The 18,955-nt window shown below is 41.0% G+C and overlaps 1 protein-coding gene across 1 annotated transcript in view; it reads left to right on the top strand.

Annotated features, from left to right (window-relative positions):
* The first annotated feature begins 6,402 nt into the window (after window positions 1-6,402).
* ZNF512B (zinc finger protein 512B) overlaps window positions 6,403-18,955 on the top strand; it is a 37,644-nt gene continuing 25,091 nt past the window's right edge. Inside the window, exons 1-3 of the mRNA XM_074210518.1 lie at window positions 6,403-6,472; window positions 15,021-15,140; window positions 18,372-18,451. Of these exons, the coding sequence (XP_074066619.1) occupies window positions 15,023-15,140; window positions 18,372-18,451 (198 nt within the window). The 5' untranslated portion in view covers window positions 6,403-6,472; window positions 15,021-15,022. The remainder of the gene's footprint in view (window positions 6,473-15,020; window positions 15,141-18,371; window positions 18,452-18,955) is intronic.

Here is an 18,955-nt window from a genome sequence, read left to right as displayed (position 1 = left end):
CTCTGAACTCCTTTCTATTGCCTTTAGAATCAAATATAGACTTCTCCTTTGTCCTTTAAATTCCTTTAACTTCAACCTACTTTTCAAATTTTACAATTTACTTCCCTTCAAGCACAACCAAACTGTCTGTATCATTCCTCATATATGATACTGCATCTCTTCAAATCTTTGGTTAGGCTATCCTTCAACCTCCAGATTTTCACCCTTCTTGTCTCTGTCTATTAAATTCGGCTCACAAGCTACAAACTACAGACTTTCCCAAATGAGATAACACAATGGTTAACACAGTGGCTAGAACACAGTAGATAATTAATAAATACCCTTCCTTCTCTCTGTAAATACAAATTACCTTGTATTTGCTTCGCATATATTTTGTTATCTACTTATATACATACTTGTTTTCTTCTGTGATAGACTTTAAACTCCTTCAAGTCTGGAAATGTTTAGTCTTTGTCTTTACATCTGGCAGGACTTTGGATAGTTCTGACACTTCTTGGCATACAATAAGTGCTTAAGAGATGCTTGTTGGGCTCCTCTCCTTTTCTCTTTTACCCCTTCTCTAAATCTGCTGAGGACAGGAGGTGGGTAGAAGAGATACTGAGGGCTCTCTCTTCTATTCCACTGGAAGAGAAAGTCCCTAATCCCAAGGTTTACCTGTGCCTATTGAGCTCTCACATCCTGAGCAACTAAATTCTTCCCACATAGAATGAACCTTGTAGAAGCACATTCCTTTTTTTAATTCAACTGAAATATTATTAAATAATATTTTCTCCAGTCCTGCCAGACTTTTACCTTTAGGAAAAATGTATTAAATGGTTAAGAAAAAGGTCAGTGTAGGAGAAGCAACTCTCTAGTGAAAAATCAATGACTTTTCCATTCCCCTGAAGAGAAGACACTCAAACAAACTTCTCATTTCAGAAAGAATTAAGATGCTGCTCTGAGGAAAGTAATGCTTTTAATGGCAAAAGAGAGGTAAAAGAAGAAATTAAATAGTTCTGGTTGAAGGTTAAGTCATTGTCATTCTGCAATGATAATAAACCCCATTGTGGGTTATATATTCACATTGGTTAACCCAATCTGGAAAGATAATTTCCTTGTTCAAGGTTTCTATAAGTGTTACCTCAAATAGTCTAGGGGTAGAGAGAAATCCAAGGGCATGTGGAGATTGTGTCAGTTTTTGGACATTTTTTTTCTAATCTAGAGATGATTAAATTAATTCAACAAATCAAGGTAGTAATCATTAACCAAATGCTGAGCTATATTTTAGGCACTGTGTTAAGCACTAGATATAAACAAAGACAAAAAAATAATCCCTGCCCTCAAGAAGTTCACATTCTAATGGAAGAGCTAACACACACACACATGCACAATTATGTATATATAAAATATATATATACTGGGTAAATTGAAGGTAATCTTAGAGGAAAGGTCTTAGCAAAAGGGGTAACCAGTAAGGACTTCTTGTAGAAGATAGGAATTTTGTCTTGAAGGAAGCCAAAGAATCCAGGAAGGGAAGATTTCTAGACAAAGAGAATAGTCAGTGAAAAGGCATGTATTGGGAAATGGAGTGTCACATTTGAAGAACACCAATGAGACCACTTGTTGCACTGAATGGTAAAGTATGGGATGGGGGGGTGGAGTAAAGTCTAAGGAGAAGAGAAAGGAAGGAAGGAGTCAATTAATGAAGGGTTTTAAAATGCAAACAGAGGATTTTATATTTAATCTTGGAAGAAATAGGGAGCCACTGTAATTTATTGAGTAGGAAAGTGACCTACACTTTAAGATCATTTTTGGTAGCTGAGAGGAGGAGGAGTGGGAAGAGATTAGAAACAGGAGACCAACCAGAATGCCACTGCAGTAACCCAGTGCACCTGAGCAGCACTAAGACGATGCTTGTATCAGAGGTTAGAAGAGGATATACACAAGAGATATTGTAAAGGATAATGTTAAAGATAATAAGAATCAATTTTTAAACAAAAATGCTTTGAATTTTTAAAAATTATTTCTGGAAGAAGTAGCTAAAATACTGAATTCAGTATTAATATTTTCCCTTCAATATCATGTTAGCACTTTTAAATGGCCACATATAAATCAAACCCGGACAATTCACAATTGAATTCAGTGTTACAATCTATCTATGGCCTATGGATACCAAGTCATAGAAGGTAAGAGTTGGAAGAGATCTTTAGAGATCACTTAAAGGTTACTTTATTGTCAATTCTCAATTATCTGGAAGTTATTTCTAAGTGCCCAATTTTAAATCACAGCATGGTTTTTTTCCCCCTCTCCACAATCCATGTGGGCTCATTGAAAACAACTTTGGTTCTCATCACGTCTCAATAAGCATCATGAGCCTGTTGGAGGGAATTCACAGAATTATGTCAACATTAAGTAGAATATAATGAATATAGATTACTATAATGCATAACAAACTGGCCTCAAAATCAGCAAAGATCTGGTTTCAAATCTTGGGTCTGACACTGACTTATATGATGCTGGGCAAGGAAATCACATATTTTTTAGTGCTCTGGCCAAAACTCTGTGACTATAAAAGAAATTCCCTAATTCCCTAATGAGATCATAGGTCCGATTCCTTTTAAATAGAAATGACTGTTCTTATCCTTCTTTATAACTTGGCCCCTTCCTACTTGTAAAGTGTGGCAGTCTCAATCTGGCTTACAGGGAGGCAAGAATAGACATTTTTATTATCACCTTCCTCAACTTTTAAGTCCTGACAGGAGAAAAATGTTGGGGCCACAGGCTGGCCATTTTACTCTCAGAGAGAGAAGATACTGGTCTAGAATTATATCTATAGCTATCTATCTCTCTATTCCCTTAAATATTAAGTAACTTTTATGTTAAACTTCTGATTGCTGTTTATTAATAGGGAAAAAAGACTACAAGCTTTATATACAAGGCTTGATCCCCCTTCCCACCAAATGCCAGTTCCATAATGAGTACAAACATGGAAAATAGCAAATATTTATCTAAGTTGACAGTGAAACAGAAATCAGAGAAAGTATACATATGAGTCAATATAAAATGAGGAAGCTTTCCCATTGGGAGTGAAGTAAATGAGCTCAACCAAGAGCTTAGAGAGTCAAAGATCTCACCAAGGGAAAATTCCCCTGAAATATCTAGAGAACCAAGTTGTGGAGAGTGACATGATAGAGACCACCAGCTCCTCTTATGTCAGCTTCTTTCTAGGGTCTTTCCCTTCAGCAATTTTAAGAATGGTTTGCATCAAGGCTCATCTCTCCCCAAACTGGAAACCAGGCTTCCAAAAGCTCTCAACAACTACTCGTCATTCTTCATACAGGTGCAAGACATTGATCACCACCAGTGAGGAAAGAATTCCATACCAAAGGTCTTCGGGGTTCATGCTACATTATACTTCACTGCCATCCAATAATTCTAAGATCTAGTTTCTCCATGAACAACATTCTACATTCCATCTCAATGTACTTGTACTAGATAGTCTCCATTTAGAATGCTCTGACCTTTCACTTCCACTTTTTAGTTTCCCTGACTCCCTTCAAAACTCAGATCAAATCATGATTTCTGCAGTTGGTCATTATGTTTTTCGATCCCTAGCTGCTGGTTCTTCTCTTCCTGAAATAACTTTTTAGATATAATGGATTTATGTTGTATGAACCCACTTATTTATATTGCCTCCCCCATTGGAATGGATGCTCCTTGAAGGTAGGGATTATTAATATTTTTCTCCATATCTCCATCATTGTTTACATGATGCTTGGCACCTAGTAAGCACTTAATAAATGTTGACTGACTGCATGAGATATTAATTTACTGGAAAATATTCTAGGATCTCATTTTCCTTCCCTAAACAATATCCTAAGGCAAATTCACTTGAGAGGAAGAGACCTAGGGACATAGGACCCAAAGCAATGGAGGAAGAGACATAGCACATCCCTTTTTTTTCCCTAAAAAAGGAAATTAAATAAGAGTGTCAATGCTCTAGTGCATGAAGCATGTGAGATGAATAACGAAAGTTGTTGACTTGGTGAAGTGCAGTTGAGCTGAAAAAAGAAAGGTATGATTGTCTCATTAATCTTCAGACTAGAGATCTGACAAGGGTGGCTAGGTGGTGCAGAGGATGGAGCACTGGCCTTGGAGACAAGAGAATGGGAGTTTGAATTCAGCCTCAGATCCTTGATGCTTATTAGCTCTGAGACCTTGGGCAAGTCACTTAAATCTGTGATTACCTGGTATGCATGACCCTCATCAGAGACCTGATGCCAGGCTCCCTACCTTAGTCCTCAAAGAAGAGTGTGGCAAAGGAAGACATTAGAAGGTAGGAAGCAGCAAGAGCTGAGTACAATGGTTCAAAAAAAGACAGCTCCTCAGGACAGAGGCAACAGCACCCTGGGTGTGTCAGTTGGGATGGACCAGCAATACCTAGAGGAAGACTGCCCTGCTCCTTCCAATTCTTCCACTTTTCATGTCTGGGATGAAGCTTCAGGAGGCTAATTTGAGTTTTATCTTCTTATCTATCTATCTATCTATCTATCTATCTATCTATCTATCTATCTATCATCTATCTAGTAGTCAGCAGTGTGAGTAGAAACAGTGCTAGCTTCCAGAGGAGGAAACCTTTCTGTACAGTTGTGAAGTAGTCCAATAGAAAAAGCACCAAATTGGGAGTAAGGAAACCATTAAGTATAAACCTGCTTCTGAAAATTAATTGATGTCATGACTATGAACAAGTCACATCATATCTGGATTTCATTTTTCTGATATGTTTAAAAAAACAAAACCAAAAACTCCCCAGTTGATTTCACAGGGGAGTTAGGAGGATTTGATGAGATCATCATATATTTCTTCCTTTCTAAGCCAAATCCCAAGAAAAAGCCATCTATCCTCAATATCTCCATTTCTCCCTTTAATTCCCATTTTAACCCCTTACAGTCTGGCACATTGAAACTGAAACTGAGCAGTTCCAAGTTACCAATGATTCTTTATTGTTCACTCTCATGATCTTTTCTCTGTCTTCATCCTTTGTAATCTTTTTGCAGCATTTGACCAAGGTGATTATCTTTCTTTTAATTCTTTCATCCTCATTCTCCTCTGCTGGAACATTAGCCATATCCCACCCACTAACTTTGGGTTTATCCCAAGACTTTCCTAGATCCTCTCCCTTTTCTCTCTCTACATTCTTGGTGATCTCATCGGTTTACATGAGTCTAATGATTACCTCTACACTGACAACTCTCAAATCTATACATCCAGACTTACTCTCTCTAGAGAGCTCTATTTACAAATCACCAAATGCCTATCACACATTTCCAATTAGCTGCCCCATAAGCATTTCAGATGCAAATCCAAAATAGAATTCTTCTCCACCCACTCGTCCATAATCCCTCTTCCAAACTTCCCTAACTCTGTGAAGGTACCACCATCCTCTCATTTGCATTCTCAGTGCTATCCTTGATTCTTCATTGTCACTCCCAGAGGCATATTTCCTTGGTGCCAAACCATTTCTTTCACTCTCTCTCTTTGTCCCTGTTTTCAAATGCAGCCTATGTCTTTATTGGTGTGACTTGGAACAAATCTCTTAAATTCCTCGGACTTGTTTCCTCATCTCCGACATGAAAAAGTAGGACTAGATGAGTGGAGATGTCTTCTTGCTCTAGATCTATGATCCTACGATAAAAAGGTTATGAAGGCCGGCGAAGGGGGAAATTAATGTGCAGCAGAGATGCTCCCTTCCAGTAGACACCCTTCCCCCAAATGAGTCCCTCCCCTTTCTTCTGCAGAATGTTTTTGGGGGGAGGGGGTGAAACCCACACCCTGAGACTCTAAGTCCACATGCCTGAATTCTTTTCCGTCGGCTTTTGCTAAGGCGTCCACAGCCCGAAGCCAGGGGCAGTTGACCCAGGACCCCTAGTATGGCTCAGTTTCCCCAATGATCTCAGCCTGCCCCCCATGGAGGTCCGCCCTTCGCCCGAGGTGAGGAGTTTCGGAGATGCTGGGGCGGGTTGAGGGGGCTCCCGAAGGCGCTGGCCTGGCGGCCCTCTGCCCGACCCCAGGACCACCCATCCGCACCCTTCGGGCGGGTTTAGGGAGTGACTGCATCCCCTGCCTCACCCAGGGCTGTGCCCATCTCCGCCCGGCCGAGGGGGCATGGGGGCACAGGCCAGCAGGGCGGGCCGCGGCGTCCCCGGAGCCCGGCCGGCCGGGGGTCGGCCGCCGCCGCGGCCTGAGGCCTCCCCCAGCCCCGTCCTCGCTCCCCACTTCCCTGGGAGGCTGTGCGGGGCTGCACGAATAACGCGAGAGTTGCAAGTTGCTTCCCCCGTCCCCCCGCCCCACCCCCCCCGGACTGTAAAACTGTCAAAGGTAGGAGGGGGCGGGAGCGCGCATGAGCCCAGCGCGGCGCGCAGCCTGCGCCGGCCCGGGGGAGCCGTGCCGAGCCGCGCCGCGCCGCGCCGAGCCCAGCCGAGCCGGGCCGGAGGTAAGCGCGCCCGCCTGCCAGCCCGCCCGCCCCCGGCCCCGGCCCCGGCCCCGGCCCCCGGGCCCCCCCGGCCGCCCTCGGCGCCCCGCCCGGGCCCGCGCCCCCCGCCCCCGGGCCCCGGAGCCCGCACAGGCCGGGGGGCGGGTCCGCCTGGGCCCGGGGGGCCGGGGCGCTGCAGACCCCCCGGGCCGGGGGTGCGGCCGCTCGCTCGGCCTCCCGCGCCTTCGCGCTGTTTTCCTTCCTTCTCCTCCTACAGAAAAAGTCGCCATTTTGCTTCGCTGCCTTCGGCTTGCTTTGCGCCCCCCCCCCCCGAGTTTGGAGCTGCCCCCCCCCCCCAGGCTCGGCCCGGCCTGCCCGGCCCGGCCTCCCTGTAATCCGGCCCCTTCCGGCCCGCCGCCCGCCCGCCCGCGCGGGACAGGACGGGGCTGGCCGGGACAGGCCGGGCCGGGCGGGGTGAGGGGCGCGGGGCATGGGTGGGGGGCTCATTCGGGACGACGATCCGCCCCCCCCCCCCGTGCACCTCCACTTCCTCCACCTTCCTGGCCGCTTCTCCCCAGTCCCGGCAGGGCCACTCAGAGGGCGGAGGGGGAGGGTCGGGCAGGTGACAGGTGGGTGTGGGACCTGTTCGCGGGGGCCCCCAGCAGGGTGGGGCGGGGAGGCCCGGTGCTCCGGCTTAGAGAATTGGAATTCGCCGAAGACCAGGTGGGAGCAGTAGGGGAGGGCCCGGAGGTCCTGCTGCTACCTTCCCAGGATTGCGAGAGCCACGAATGTCTAAAGACATTGACCCTCCTGGCTGGAGTTGGCCGACCGCTTCCCCACACACTGCCCTTCTACCCCACCCCCCGGCCCCAACTTTGCCGATTCCCTCCGGCCCCTCTCCCTCCCCTCCGCTCCCCCCCCCCCCAGCCCTGCCCCCTCAGAGATGTAGGTGTCTCCAGATTGCCCACAATCCATCCGTGGCTGGCTCTCTTTTTTTCCCCCCCCTTCAATCTTTCTTGTGCCTTTTTCTTTGCCGTGACCCTGGGAGTGAAGTAAAACTTCCTGCTCTTGGTTTGTTTCCATGAAATGGTGATCTGGGTTGCCCTGCCTTTGTTTGGTTATGTGAGTTTCCTGGGTTGTGAATTTTTTTTTTTTATTAAGAGGATGTATTTGTTGTGACTTTTGATGGGAATTTTTTCTTTGGGTATAAAGGTTCCCTTTTCCTCGTTACCTGGGAAATGGACTTTTAGAGGGGAGAAGCAAAGGGGCAGGGGTCTTTCTCTACCCTAATGAAGTGGGTAAATGTAGAAAATCTCTCCTTCATCTTGTTATGTTACTGTGTGAATTCTGCTGTCTTCCTGTCTCTAACCCTGAATTCCTCAGTCTTCCCTTAAGAAGCTCAGGCTTCTTACACCAAACCAAAACAGAGCTCCTACTCAGTTTATAGTAATGATAGCTTATGTTTATAGTTTTATGGTTTGCAGGATAATTTATATATATAAATCTCATCTGATCTCCACCCTGTGAAGTAGATACTCAAGTTATTCCCATTTTACAGGTAAAGAATTGAGGCTTGAAGAGTTGTCTGTGATCATTTGACTAGTATTTGTCAGAGGCAGTATTTGAATCCAGAACTTCTCAAGTCTAGTGCTCATTTTATGATGCCGTCAGTGCCTTTTGAGTTGATTCATATTAGTATCCTATGAGGGGGTGGGTGGAGAGACTTAGAAAGAGATAGAAAAAAAAGGATTATTGAATTAACCCACCATTGGCAGTTTTCCTTAGCAGGCTTCTGTTCCTTTGCTGCAGTCTTGACAGAACTTGGTGTGTACACACACACACACACACACACACACACACACACACACACACACACATATATAAACTTGGAGTATATGTATGACCTGAGAAGTACATAGGGTCACCTTTCTCTTAGCACACCCAAACACATAGACATTCCCCTTTATACTTCTGTCTTTGAAATTTGCAGTAAAAATTATAAGCATTCATACCTAGCTTTGACCTGAGCCTCTTCTGTAGTAACCTAACCCTATCTTCAGAGAGGTCAACAGAAGAGAGGGAAAGCCGGTAAATTTGAGAGGTCATTTAGAGAGAAAGGAGACTCTAAAAATTTGGGCGGGGATATGTAAATGATTAGTGTAATAACCTACTTGGTGCTCCATCTTCACATAGTACTGTATGGACCTGTAGATACAGAGTGAAAGAAGTTGGTTCTCCAAAGACAAAAGCCTTTCTGGGTTTGTCCTGGTAATTACTTTGTTTCTTTATTCCTTTGTTATAATCTTACTTGGCTGAGTCCTTGTGAGGGGAGGGGGAGGGTGAAAAGTAGTAGAGCTGAGAAGGATTCAGACACCAGCAACTTTCAGGGCCTTATAGAAGGAAGCAAGGAAAGATCTAATAGCTTTGAGGAATGTATGGTGAGAAGGACTTTTCTGGAAACTGTAAAAATATAAGATAAATTTGAGAAAAGAAAGGTGAGATATAAATTGATTAAAATTAAGAATGTCAGAACTGGAAGAGATCTTAGAGATCATCTCATCCAGGAGTTCTTATCCTGAGGTGTTAATTTTTTAAAGAATTAATTTTAAAAATTTTACATGTGCACATATGTTGATATATTCTGTTTCAATAGAATTGATTTTCCTTCTAATTCAATGTACTTAATTTGATGCACTTAAAAATATGATTCTGAGAAGGGTTCTATAGACTTTTACTAGGCTCCCAAAGGGGTCCCTGACACAAATAAGGTTAAGAACTGATCTATCTAAGCCCTGATATTTGGGGAGAATTGGGTAAATCGGGCTCAGCTGAAAGGAAAATTGCTTTCTAGAGTTGGGGAGGTTTAGGTGCTTAGTATATCAAAGAATAACTGATCCAGCATTGAGAGTTTAGATTAGTTTCAGTTTACCATTTGTTAAATGCCTGCTGTATGCCAAACATATGCTAGACACGACTAGCATGGGGTATAAAATAACACAGAGAAATCTCTCATACTCTACTGGGGGTATTTAACATGTACACAAATCAATACAGATTACTTTGGGGAGCAGGAATAACTGGAAGGAAACAGGAAATTCCTCTTGTAGGAGGTGGCCCTTGAGCAGAGCTTTGAAAGAACCTTGGGATACCAAGAATAGGAGGAGCAAGGAAGGAGAAGATTCTTAGCTTGGAGAGTCTTCTAAAAGGCAGGAGATAGGAAGTCATATATGGAGAACTTCTAATAGGTCAGGTTGTCTGGAACAAAGAAGGCATAATAAAGAATCATATATAGTCTGGGAAGATGAATTAGAACTATATTGCAAAGGGTTTTAAATACCAAACATATAAATGTATATTTTATTCTAAAAGCCTTTGGGAACAACTGAAGATTCTTCAGCAGAGGGATGATAGGATTAGATCAGTACTTTAAAGCAGCTGTTATCAAAGTGAGGTCTAGGGGGCCCTTTGGCTATCTCCAAGACACTTAGTAGGGTTTTTGAGGTCAAAATTATTTTCATATAATACTAAGATGCTTTATTTGCTAATAGGATAAATATCAATAAATGTCACACATAGAAATCCTTTGTGAAGGGGATCCTCAATAATTTTTAAAAGCAGAAAGGGACCAAAAAATTAGTTTTAGAATATCATTTTGACAACTGTTTAGAGGTTAGACTGCATTGGGTAGAGTCTTTATCTAGAGTATCAATAAGGAAGGTTGTGCAATAGTCCAGGCCAGCTGCAATGATGACCTGAAATAGGGTAGTGGCAGTGTGAGTGAGGAGACAAGGCAAGATAGAAAAGTTAAAGAAATATATTTAAAAGAATTGTCAATTGACTAAGAATGGAGAGTGAGAATTAAAAATTGAGGATGACTCTGGTTCCAAACTTGGATGAATAGAATTGTCTTTGACAGAAATATCTATGTTAGGAAGAAAGGTGAGTTTAAGGGGAAAGACATTGAGTTCTGTTTTCATCATTTTGATTTTGAGATGCTTCTGTCCAGCAGGAAGTTAGAGATGTGAGAATGGAACTTCAAGAGAGATGAAGGCTAGATGTATAAATCTGAAAGTCATCTACATAGAGATCTTAATTAAATCCATGGGAATTGTTGAGATCACTAAGAGAAAGAATTTATACATAAAAGAAGAGGACCCTGTTTGGAGCCCTGGGATGCACCTCTACAAAGGGGATGAGACACTGATAGGGATTTTGCAGAAAGTGACCTGGCAGGGAGGAAAATAAACAGGAGAAAACGAGATCTGCAGTGTTGAATATTGAAGGGAGGTCAAGGAGAATGAAATTTGAGAAGTTTCTACATTGATGTCTTTGGGTCGACATCAACAACTATATTGTAAGAAGTTCACAATTGTGAATAATGGGTGAAAAAATGTAAGTCCTTAATTTAGAGAACTTTTATTCCCCAGGAGTTTGTCTGTGAAAGGAAAGAAGGATATAGAAAGATAGCTTGAGGGGATGCTACCTGAAATATCTCCCTGAGACAGGAGGAAGGGGAAGATGCCCTGTCATAATATTTCAAACCCAAGTATATGAATTCACCGCTATTGGCCACAAGCCTTTTCTGAGCAATAGAAACTCTTCTGTTTGGCATTTAAAACTTCATATGACTCCCATCTACCTTTTTAGGCTAGTTCTGCATCATTTCCCTTAGGCCTCTGTTGTCCAGCCAAACTCTTTCTTGCTGTTCCTAACATTTAATCTCCCCCACTGGCATAAAATGCTCAATCTTCTCAGTCCTGCCTCATGGAATCTTTGATTTCCTTTTCTGTTGAGCTGAGGTACCACCTCCTATATGAGGGCTTCCTTCTCCCCTGAAATTACTTTGTATTTATTTGGTACAATATATCCATATATATATATATATATATATATATATATATATATATATATATATAGAGAGAGAGAGAGAGAGAGAGAGATAGTTACTTTATATAAATTCATATTTCACAATTTAACTTTTTACAAAGAATTCTGAAAGGAATTTGATTCCAAAAAAACCTCTATAACTTTACAGTACTGTTTCTCTCTCTTCCTCTCTCTCTCATCTTATCTAATCTAATCTATCTATCACCCCTTTTTTATCTCTAGCTCTCTCATCCTGCCCCTCCGAATGGTGCTCGGTAGTGTCTCACTCCCTCATGGAAAAACTTCCCAAATCCTAAAAAACAAGCAACATTACAAAAAGCCCTAGAACCTACAGTCCTCCAAGTGAAAGCAGCAGAGGTTGATGAACCACCAGGATGGGAACTAGACCTCTAGTCCAGTGAGAGAGAAGAGATCTTTGCTCAGCTCTGCTGGGGGAGCATCCCACCTTTGCTTCTGGCTCCTTTATTGCTGTTTTGCCTCTCATTCAGGCCAGGCTCTCACCCCTGTTCCTCTTGATTCTTTGTCCCGGCCCCTCACATGTCCTTGAACCTTGTGTCTATGTCCTTCTTGCCTCCCTTCTCCCCTTTCCTTTCCCATATCTTTGGACAAATTTGTTTTCCACACAAGTGTGGAATGATCCACTTACATCAAATGAGAGCTGTCTATATATATATATATATATATATATATATATATATGTGTGTGTGTGTGTGTGTGTGTGTGTGTGTGTGTATATATATACATATATATTATATATATATATACATATTTGTATAATATATTTACCTGTATTTATATTACTTCCCCTAATAGAATCTATGTCCTCCTTGAGGACAGGGACTCCTTTAATTCTCAGCACCTGTCACTATGCCATAATGGCTAGAGTTGACCTAAAAGCCAGGAAGACTGGGTTTAAGTCTTATCTCTAACATATGTTGAATATGTAGCCCCAGGCAGGAACCTTGACTGCTCAGAGCTCTGGGCACCTCTCTGAGTTTAAAGTTAAATGTTAATTTGCTAGATTAGGAACTTCCTTAGGTACAGAAGTTCTCTACATGAATGAAATCACAGATTCAGTCCCTATCCTCAGCATCTACTATAAGTGCTTGATTTATGGTAGGTACTTTATCAATACTTGTTAATTAATAAATAGCATTTTTGTGAGAGAGGAAGAGAGAATACATAATCTAACCCACCCTATTTGTTTAACTTTATAATATTACTTCCCTTTATATAGTCTTTGTCAGACTGACTGATCTCTTACTTTTCCTCATACATGATACTTCATCTCCCATCTTTGTACCTCTATGCAGGTTGACCCTTTGGGACTAGGATTCACTCCCTTCTCACCTCCAAATCTTAGAATCCCTAGTTTCCTTCAAAATTCAGTTCCAGGGCGGCTAGGTGGCATAGTAGATAAAGCACCGGCCTTGGAGTCAGGAGTACCTGGGTTCAAATCCGGTCTCAGACACTTAATAATTACCTAGCTGTGTGGCCTTGGGCAAGCCACTTAACCCCATTTGCCTTGTAAAAACCTAAAAAAAAAAATTCAGCTCCAGCATTACCTCCCTATGACATTTTTCCTCATCCCTATTGCTGCTAGTGCCTTCTTTCTCCCTTCCCCTATCAATTACTTTGTATTTATTTTGTACATACTTATGTGTGTACCTTTCTTTCCTGACAGAATATAAGCACTTGAGGGTAATTTCCATCTTTTTTTTGTCTTATTTTATCCCCAGCTTCCAGGACAGTGCTTAGCACTTAAATTTTAATTGCTTTATTGAACATATTCTTTGATGTTTAAGAGTACCAGTTTAAAGGGAGGCTAGATGGTGCAGTGGATAGAGCACTGCCCCTGGAGTCAGGAGTACTTGAGTTCAAATCCAACCTTGGACACTTAATAATTACCTAGCTGTGTGGCCTTGGGCAAGCCACTTAAACCCATTTGCCTTGCAAAAACCTTAAAAAAAAAAAGAGTACCAGTTTAGGAGAGACCTTAACTCTTGCCTTTGTTTTTGGTTTCTCCTGCCCTCCTAAATTTGACAATCACATGTTTTGTCCTTAAACCCCAACTTGGTTTGACTCTTCCCCATGATCAAAAAAGTGGAATTTCTTAATCATCTTTCTTTCTCCAGCTTTTCTATATGATTTTAATTTTTGATGGGGAAACACAAAATGCATAGTCTCCTAGGACAGAACTTAGGAACAACATATGGAAAATTTTAAAGAGGTGAGTTTAGGTTTGATATCAGAGATAAATTCCTAAAAATTAAAGTTATTGAAAAACAGAATAGACTGCATTGGGAAGTGGATGGTTCTTGACTTTTGGAGTTGTTTAGACAAAGAAAGGTTCACCATTTGGGCATGGTGTGGAAAGAATTTTTATTCAGGTGTGTTCCGTTTTGAGATCCTCGAAATATTTGGAATTCTGACAGAAAACAGCCTTAGCTCAGCATCTGGAAGATGCTGAAGGATTGTAGAGGAAATCTAGACTGACTTAGGATTTCCCTGGGAATTCTGCTATTGGAGGTCTCTGGGTTGCCATTTGCAGTATGTTTCTTGTCTTCTATTCCTACTACCTAGGCCTCAGAGAGTATTCCATGGAGCCCTTTATTTCTTAATTGGACTGGGGAGAGAAGACTGTTCTTTTGGCCTTTTTGCCCTGACCTTATCTGCCAGGAAGTTTGTTTCAGCCCTGCCTATTGACATAAGCCCTAAAGAGGGTGATGATGGGACTTGGAGGGCAAACACCATTCTTGTCCAAGGAAGATGCCAGGCTTTACTCTAGATGAACTGATAAAAAGTATCATCTCACAATTACTTGTCACTGTTCCCATCAGGAGCCCCAAACTAGGTTCTCCTTCTCCTGTTCTGCTCCAGAGTAGGAAACTCAGCAGATGATTACCTTTGTTCCGGTATTTGATCATTTTGTTGCCCATGTGTACACTAATCATTAGACACTTTAAGTCATTCAAGCTAGAACTGCTGGAGTGAGGGGTGGGAGGAGGGTAAGATACAATCAGAGATAATATATTATTGCTTCCCTCATCCCAAATGTGATTGGGAAGTCCTAAGGCAAAGCTTTTTCTTTAGAACCTTTTTATTTTATTTTATTTTATTTTATTTTGCAAGGCAAATGGGGCTAAGTGGCTTGCCCAAGGCCACACAGCTAGGTTATTTATTAAGTGTATGAGGTCAGATTTGAACTCAGGTACTGCTGACTCCAGGGTTGGTGCTGTATCCACTCCGCCACCTAGCCGCCCCCTAGAATGTTTTGGTATAAATAGAACATAAAGAATTCTTGGCCATGCCTAGAAGTGAAGTTTGACTTGGTGGGATATAGAGGGGTATAGCATGTGAGCTTTCCTTTTCATAGCATATATAAGCCTATGTGTGAAAGAGGTCATTAATCAAAAAAATTCTGTGGTAAATCTTACTCATAAAAGCAAATGATGACTTGATATTAAAAGCCACATTATACAATATAGAAAAATTTTATTTAAGGTACCTGCTCTTGCCTGTCTAGTGTCTGTCCCTGGAACCCTGGTCTCCCTGGTCCTGCTCTCCTCCACCCATTAGTGATCCTATTCCCTATTCTCCTGCCCCATTCCCTGCATCTTTCCCTTTAGGCCTGGTTCATTTTCTTTCCCTGGTTTCTCACCCATCTGCACTTGGCTTGCAGAGATGGGTGACCCATACGGAGGAAACCGAAAGCTTGCAGGACCAAGTAAGGGTGGTTTGGGGAAGGATGGAGAGAGGATAGAAAGCCAGCTCCCTGCCCCCCATGAGCCTCCTAAACTTGGTAAGTATATTTTGGTCATTGACAGACTTCTGTACCCATTCCTCAGGAAGAGCTAGGAGTGTTGTTTGCTGGAGCCAAGCCAGGCTTCTTCTGTGGTGTCCTGGGATATCCCGGAACCTCCACTAAAAAGGCCTGGTAGTCTGACTGTTTTTTTTTTTTTTTGTTGGTTTGTTTGTTTTTAGGTGTTTTTTTTTTAGTTTTTTCAAGGCAATGGGGTTAAGTGGCTTGACCAAGGCCACACAGGTAATTATTAAGTGTCTGAGGCCGGATTTGAACTCAGGTCCTCCTGACTCCAGGGCTGGTGCTCTATCCACTATGCCACCTAGCTGCCCTGGTTTTGTTTAATGTTCAGACAATTGGGGTGTAGATTTACCTCTATGTGTACTGTCTTAAGTTCTGATTTTTCAGGCTGGCTCCTTCAAATGGCATTCTGTGAATGAAATCAGAGAATAAGTAAAACCTAATCAAAAGTTAAAATCAGGGAACAGCTAGATGGCACAGTGGATAGAGTACCAGTCTTGGAGTCAGGAGGACCTGAGTTCAAATGCGACCTCAGACACTTGATATTTCCTAACTATATGATCTTGGGCTAGTCACTTAACCCCATTTCCCCACAATAACAAAAAACAAACAAAAAGAAGTTAAAATCAGCCACAAAAAAAGAATAAACCAGATTTTCTGAACCCAAGTACAAATTAGTTTTGTATATAAAGCTTTCATTTATGTATATGTGCACATGCACACACATATATATGTTTTATATATAAAATATCTATGACCAGTTCTCTATTAGGAGCATGGATAACTGAGAAATGTCACTAACTTAAGTTGATCATAAAAGGTTATAGATCTGTACTGGCTGTTCGCCCTACTTCTAATATACAATTAGTCAATAAAAAAGCATTTTTAAATAGATGTTTTATATATATGTATATAAAACACAAAAATCTACTTTTCTCTCCTTTGTGACCTTATTCCTTATTAATTAAAAAAGAAAAGTACTCTTGACAAATATGCATAGTTAAGTAAAACAAGTTTCCATATTGGCCATGTCCAAAAAATATTTCTCAATATGTATATTGAGTCTATCACTCCCTGTCAACAGTCAGGGTAGCATGTTTCATCATAATCCTCTGGAATCATTATTGATCTTTTTTTAATCAGAGGTTTTAAGTGTTTTAAAATTGTTTGTTTTTATAATATTATTATGGTACAAATTTTTCTCCTAGTTCTTTGCTTCTCTCTCTGTATCAATTTATATGAATCTTCCCAAATTTCCCTGCTTCTGTACCTTACAATATTTCTTTTATTAAATTTTGGTTTATTAACCTTTTGTTTTTACTTCATCATCATAATTTCATCCAGTATCTCATAGAGCAAGGTTATTTTGTTTTGTTTTGTTTTTGGTGGGACAATGGGGTTAAATGACTTATCCAAGATCACATATCTAGTGAGTATCAAGAGTCTAAGTTGGATTTGAACTTATAGCCTTCTGACTCCAGAACCTGTGCTCTACCTATTGCACCACCTAGTTGCCCTGTAAGGCTATTTTTTATTTTTTTATTTTTTTTGCAAGGCAAATGGGGTTAAGTGGCTTGCCTAAGGCCACACAGCTAGATAATTATTAAGTAACTGAGGTTGGATTTGAACTCAGGTACTCCTGACTCCAGGGCCAGTGCTCTATCCACTGCCACCTAGCTGCCCCAAGATTAATTTTTTTTTTAAGAAAAAGAAAAAGAGAGAAAAGAAGGGGAAAACAATCTACAACACTGATTAATACGTTGAGAAGTCTGAAATGTTCCACAACTGTCCTGCCTCTTCGAAGAAATATCTGGGAAGAGTGACTTCTTATACCTTCTTTGGGTTCATGCTTGTTTTTCGTAATTTTGCAACATTCACTTTTGATTGTTTTTGGTAGTTAATTGTTCTTTCCATTTACATTGCTGTAGTCATTGTGTATATTGTTTTCTTGCCTCTGCTTACTTCACATTTCATGAGTTCATGTAAGTCTTTCTAATTCTTTCTGTATTTATCATATTTGTTGTTAAACATAGTGTTATTCTATTACCCAAATGCAGCACATTTTGTTTAATTATTCCCCAATTGACACTGCTATAAATATTTTGTGTTTATGGGGGCTTTATTCTTGTCAAAGACTTCCTTGAATTATAAGCCTTTTAAAAGAATCTCTGGTCTAAAGAGAATGGATATTTTATTCACTTTATTTATTTAATTCTAAATTTATTTGCAAAATGGTCCCACTGATTCACAGTTCTTTCAGCAGTGCAGTAGTATGTCTATTTTCCCATAATCCTTCCAACATTAACTATTGCTAACTTTTATCTCTGACAATTTGTGGAAGGTGAGGTAAAACCATAGGGTTTTTTCAGTTTACATTTCTACTATTAATAGGGATCAGATCATTCTTTCACATGGTTGTTAATAGTTTGAAATTCTTCTTTTGAGAACTTTATTCATATCATCTGACTCTTTATCTCTTGGGGAACATCTTGTGATTCATCATGAATTATGGCATAATAATATCACATTTAATTCCATAATTTGTTCAGACATCCCAAGTTGGTAGATACCTCCTTAATTTCCAGTTCTTCCCTGTTACAAAGAGAACTGTTTATCATAGTTTTCTTTATATGGCTCTTTTTCCTCCTTCTTTGATATCTTTGGTGTATAGGTTTAGTAGTGGTATTGCTGAGTCAAAGAGGGTGTGCACAGTTTAACAACTTTTTTGGGCACAATTCCAAATTGCTTTCTAGAGTACATGGACCAATTTACAGCTTCACCAATACTGTATTAATAGACCTGTTTTTCCATATCCCCTTCGATATTTCAACTGAAATTTATGAATCAATTACTAAGTGCTAGACACTATGATAAGTATTAAGGATACAAAAGAGGGCAAAAACAGTCCTTGCCATCAAGAAACTTACATTCTGATAGAGAAGCAAAAATATAAATAAATAAATAAATACATATAAGATACATAAGCTACATCAAGAAAAAGAAATAACCTTAAATCCAAGTAGGCATTAGTTTCATTTACCAGAAAAACACAGGAATTGTTAAGGGAATAAACTTTGCCATTCTGGGGACATGATTGCCTTATTTCAATTTTGAGCAGAAACTTGTCATTCCAGGGGAGGGGAGGGAGGGTGGGCAGAGAGCATCTCCCCCTCCCAGATTCAACCATTCTTGCCTTTGCTTTGTTCACAGGAAATTCTACCAGTGACAAGATGGAGGGCAGGAAGAAAGGACGGCCAAAGGTTGAGAATCAGGCACTGAGAGACATTCCTGTGAGCCTCTCCCTAATCTGGAACCTTGTCTCTGCTCTCACCTTCGCTTTCCCCTCTGACAGAAAATTGCTACCATTGCTCTGGCTCCTGGAGACCCTGGAAAATCTTGTCTAGCCTTTTGTCTGACCCTCTACTGTCCAGGATATTTCCAATCTAAGCTTCTTTTTAGACAGAGTGAAAACACCCCAGCTTCCTTCCAACACTCAACAATGGAGGCTACCTGTGTCCCTTAAAAAAATAAAAATAGTTGTTATGAGATATACAATGAATAGACCTCTGTGCTTAGAGTCAGAAACAGCTGAGTTCCAATCTAGCCTCAAGTGCTTATGAACCATTTGACTTAAGTCACTTTTCCTTGTCTTTTCTCTGCCTCAATTTCCTCTTCCATAAAATGAGAATAACAAACACTGCCCTTCCCAGATTGTTGGTGAGGATCAAATGAGATGATATTTTTAAACTACTGTGAAGATTTTAAAGTACTAAAGTCACTGCTAATTATTATTA

This window comes from Macrotis lagotis, chromosome 1 (genome assembly GCF_037893015.1).
Source record: "Macrotis lagotis isolate mMagLag1 chromosome 1, bilby.v1.9.chrom.fasta, whole genome shotgun sequence".
NCBI lineage: Eukaryota > Metazoa > Chordata > Mammalia > Peramelemorphia > Peramelidae > Macrotis > Macrotis lagotis.
This window is presented reverse-complemented; position numbering and strand designations above follow the sequence as displayed.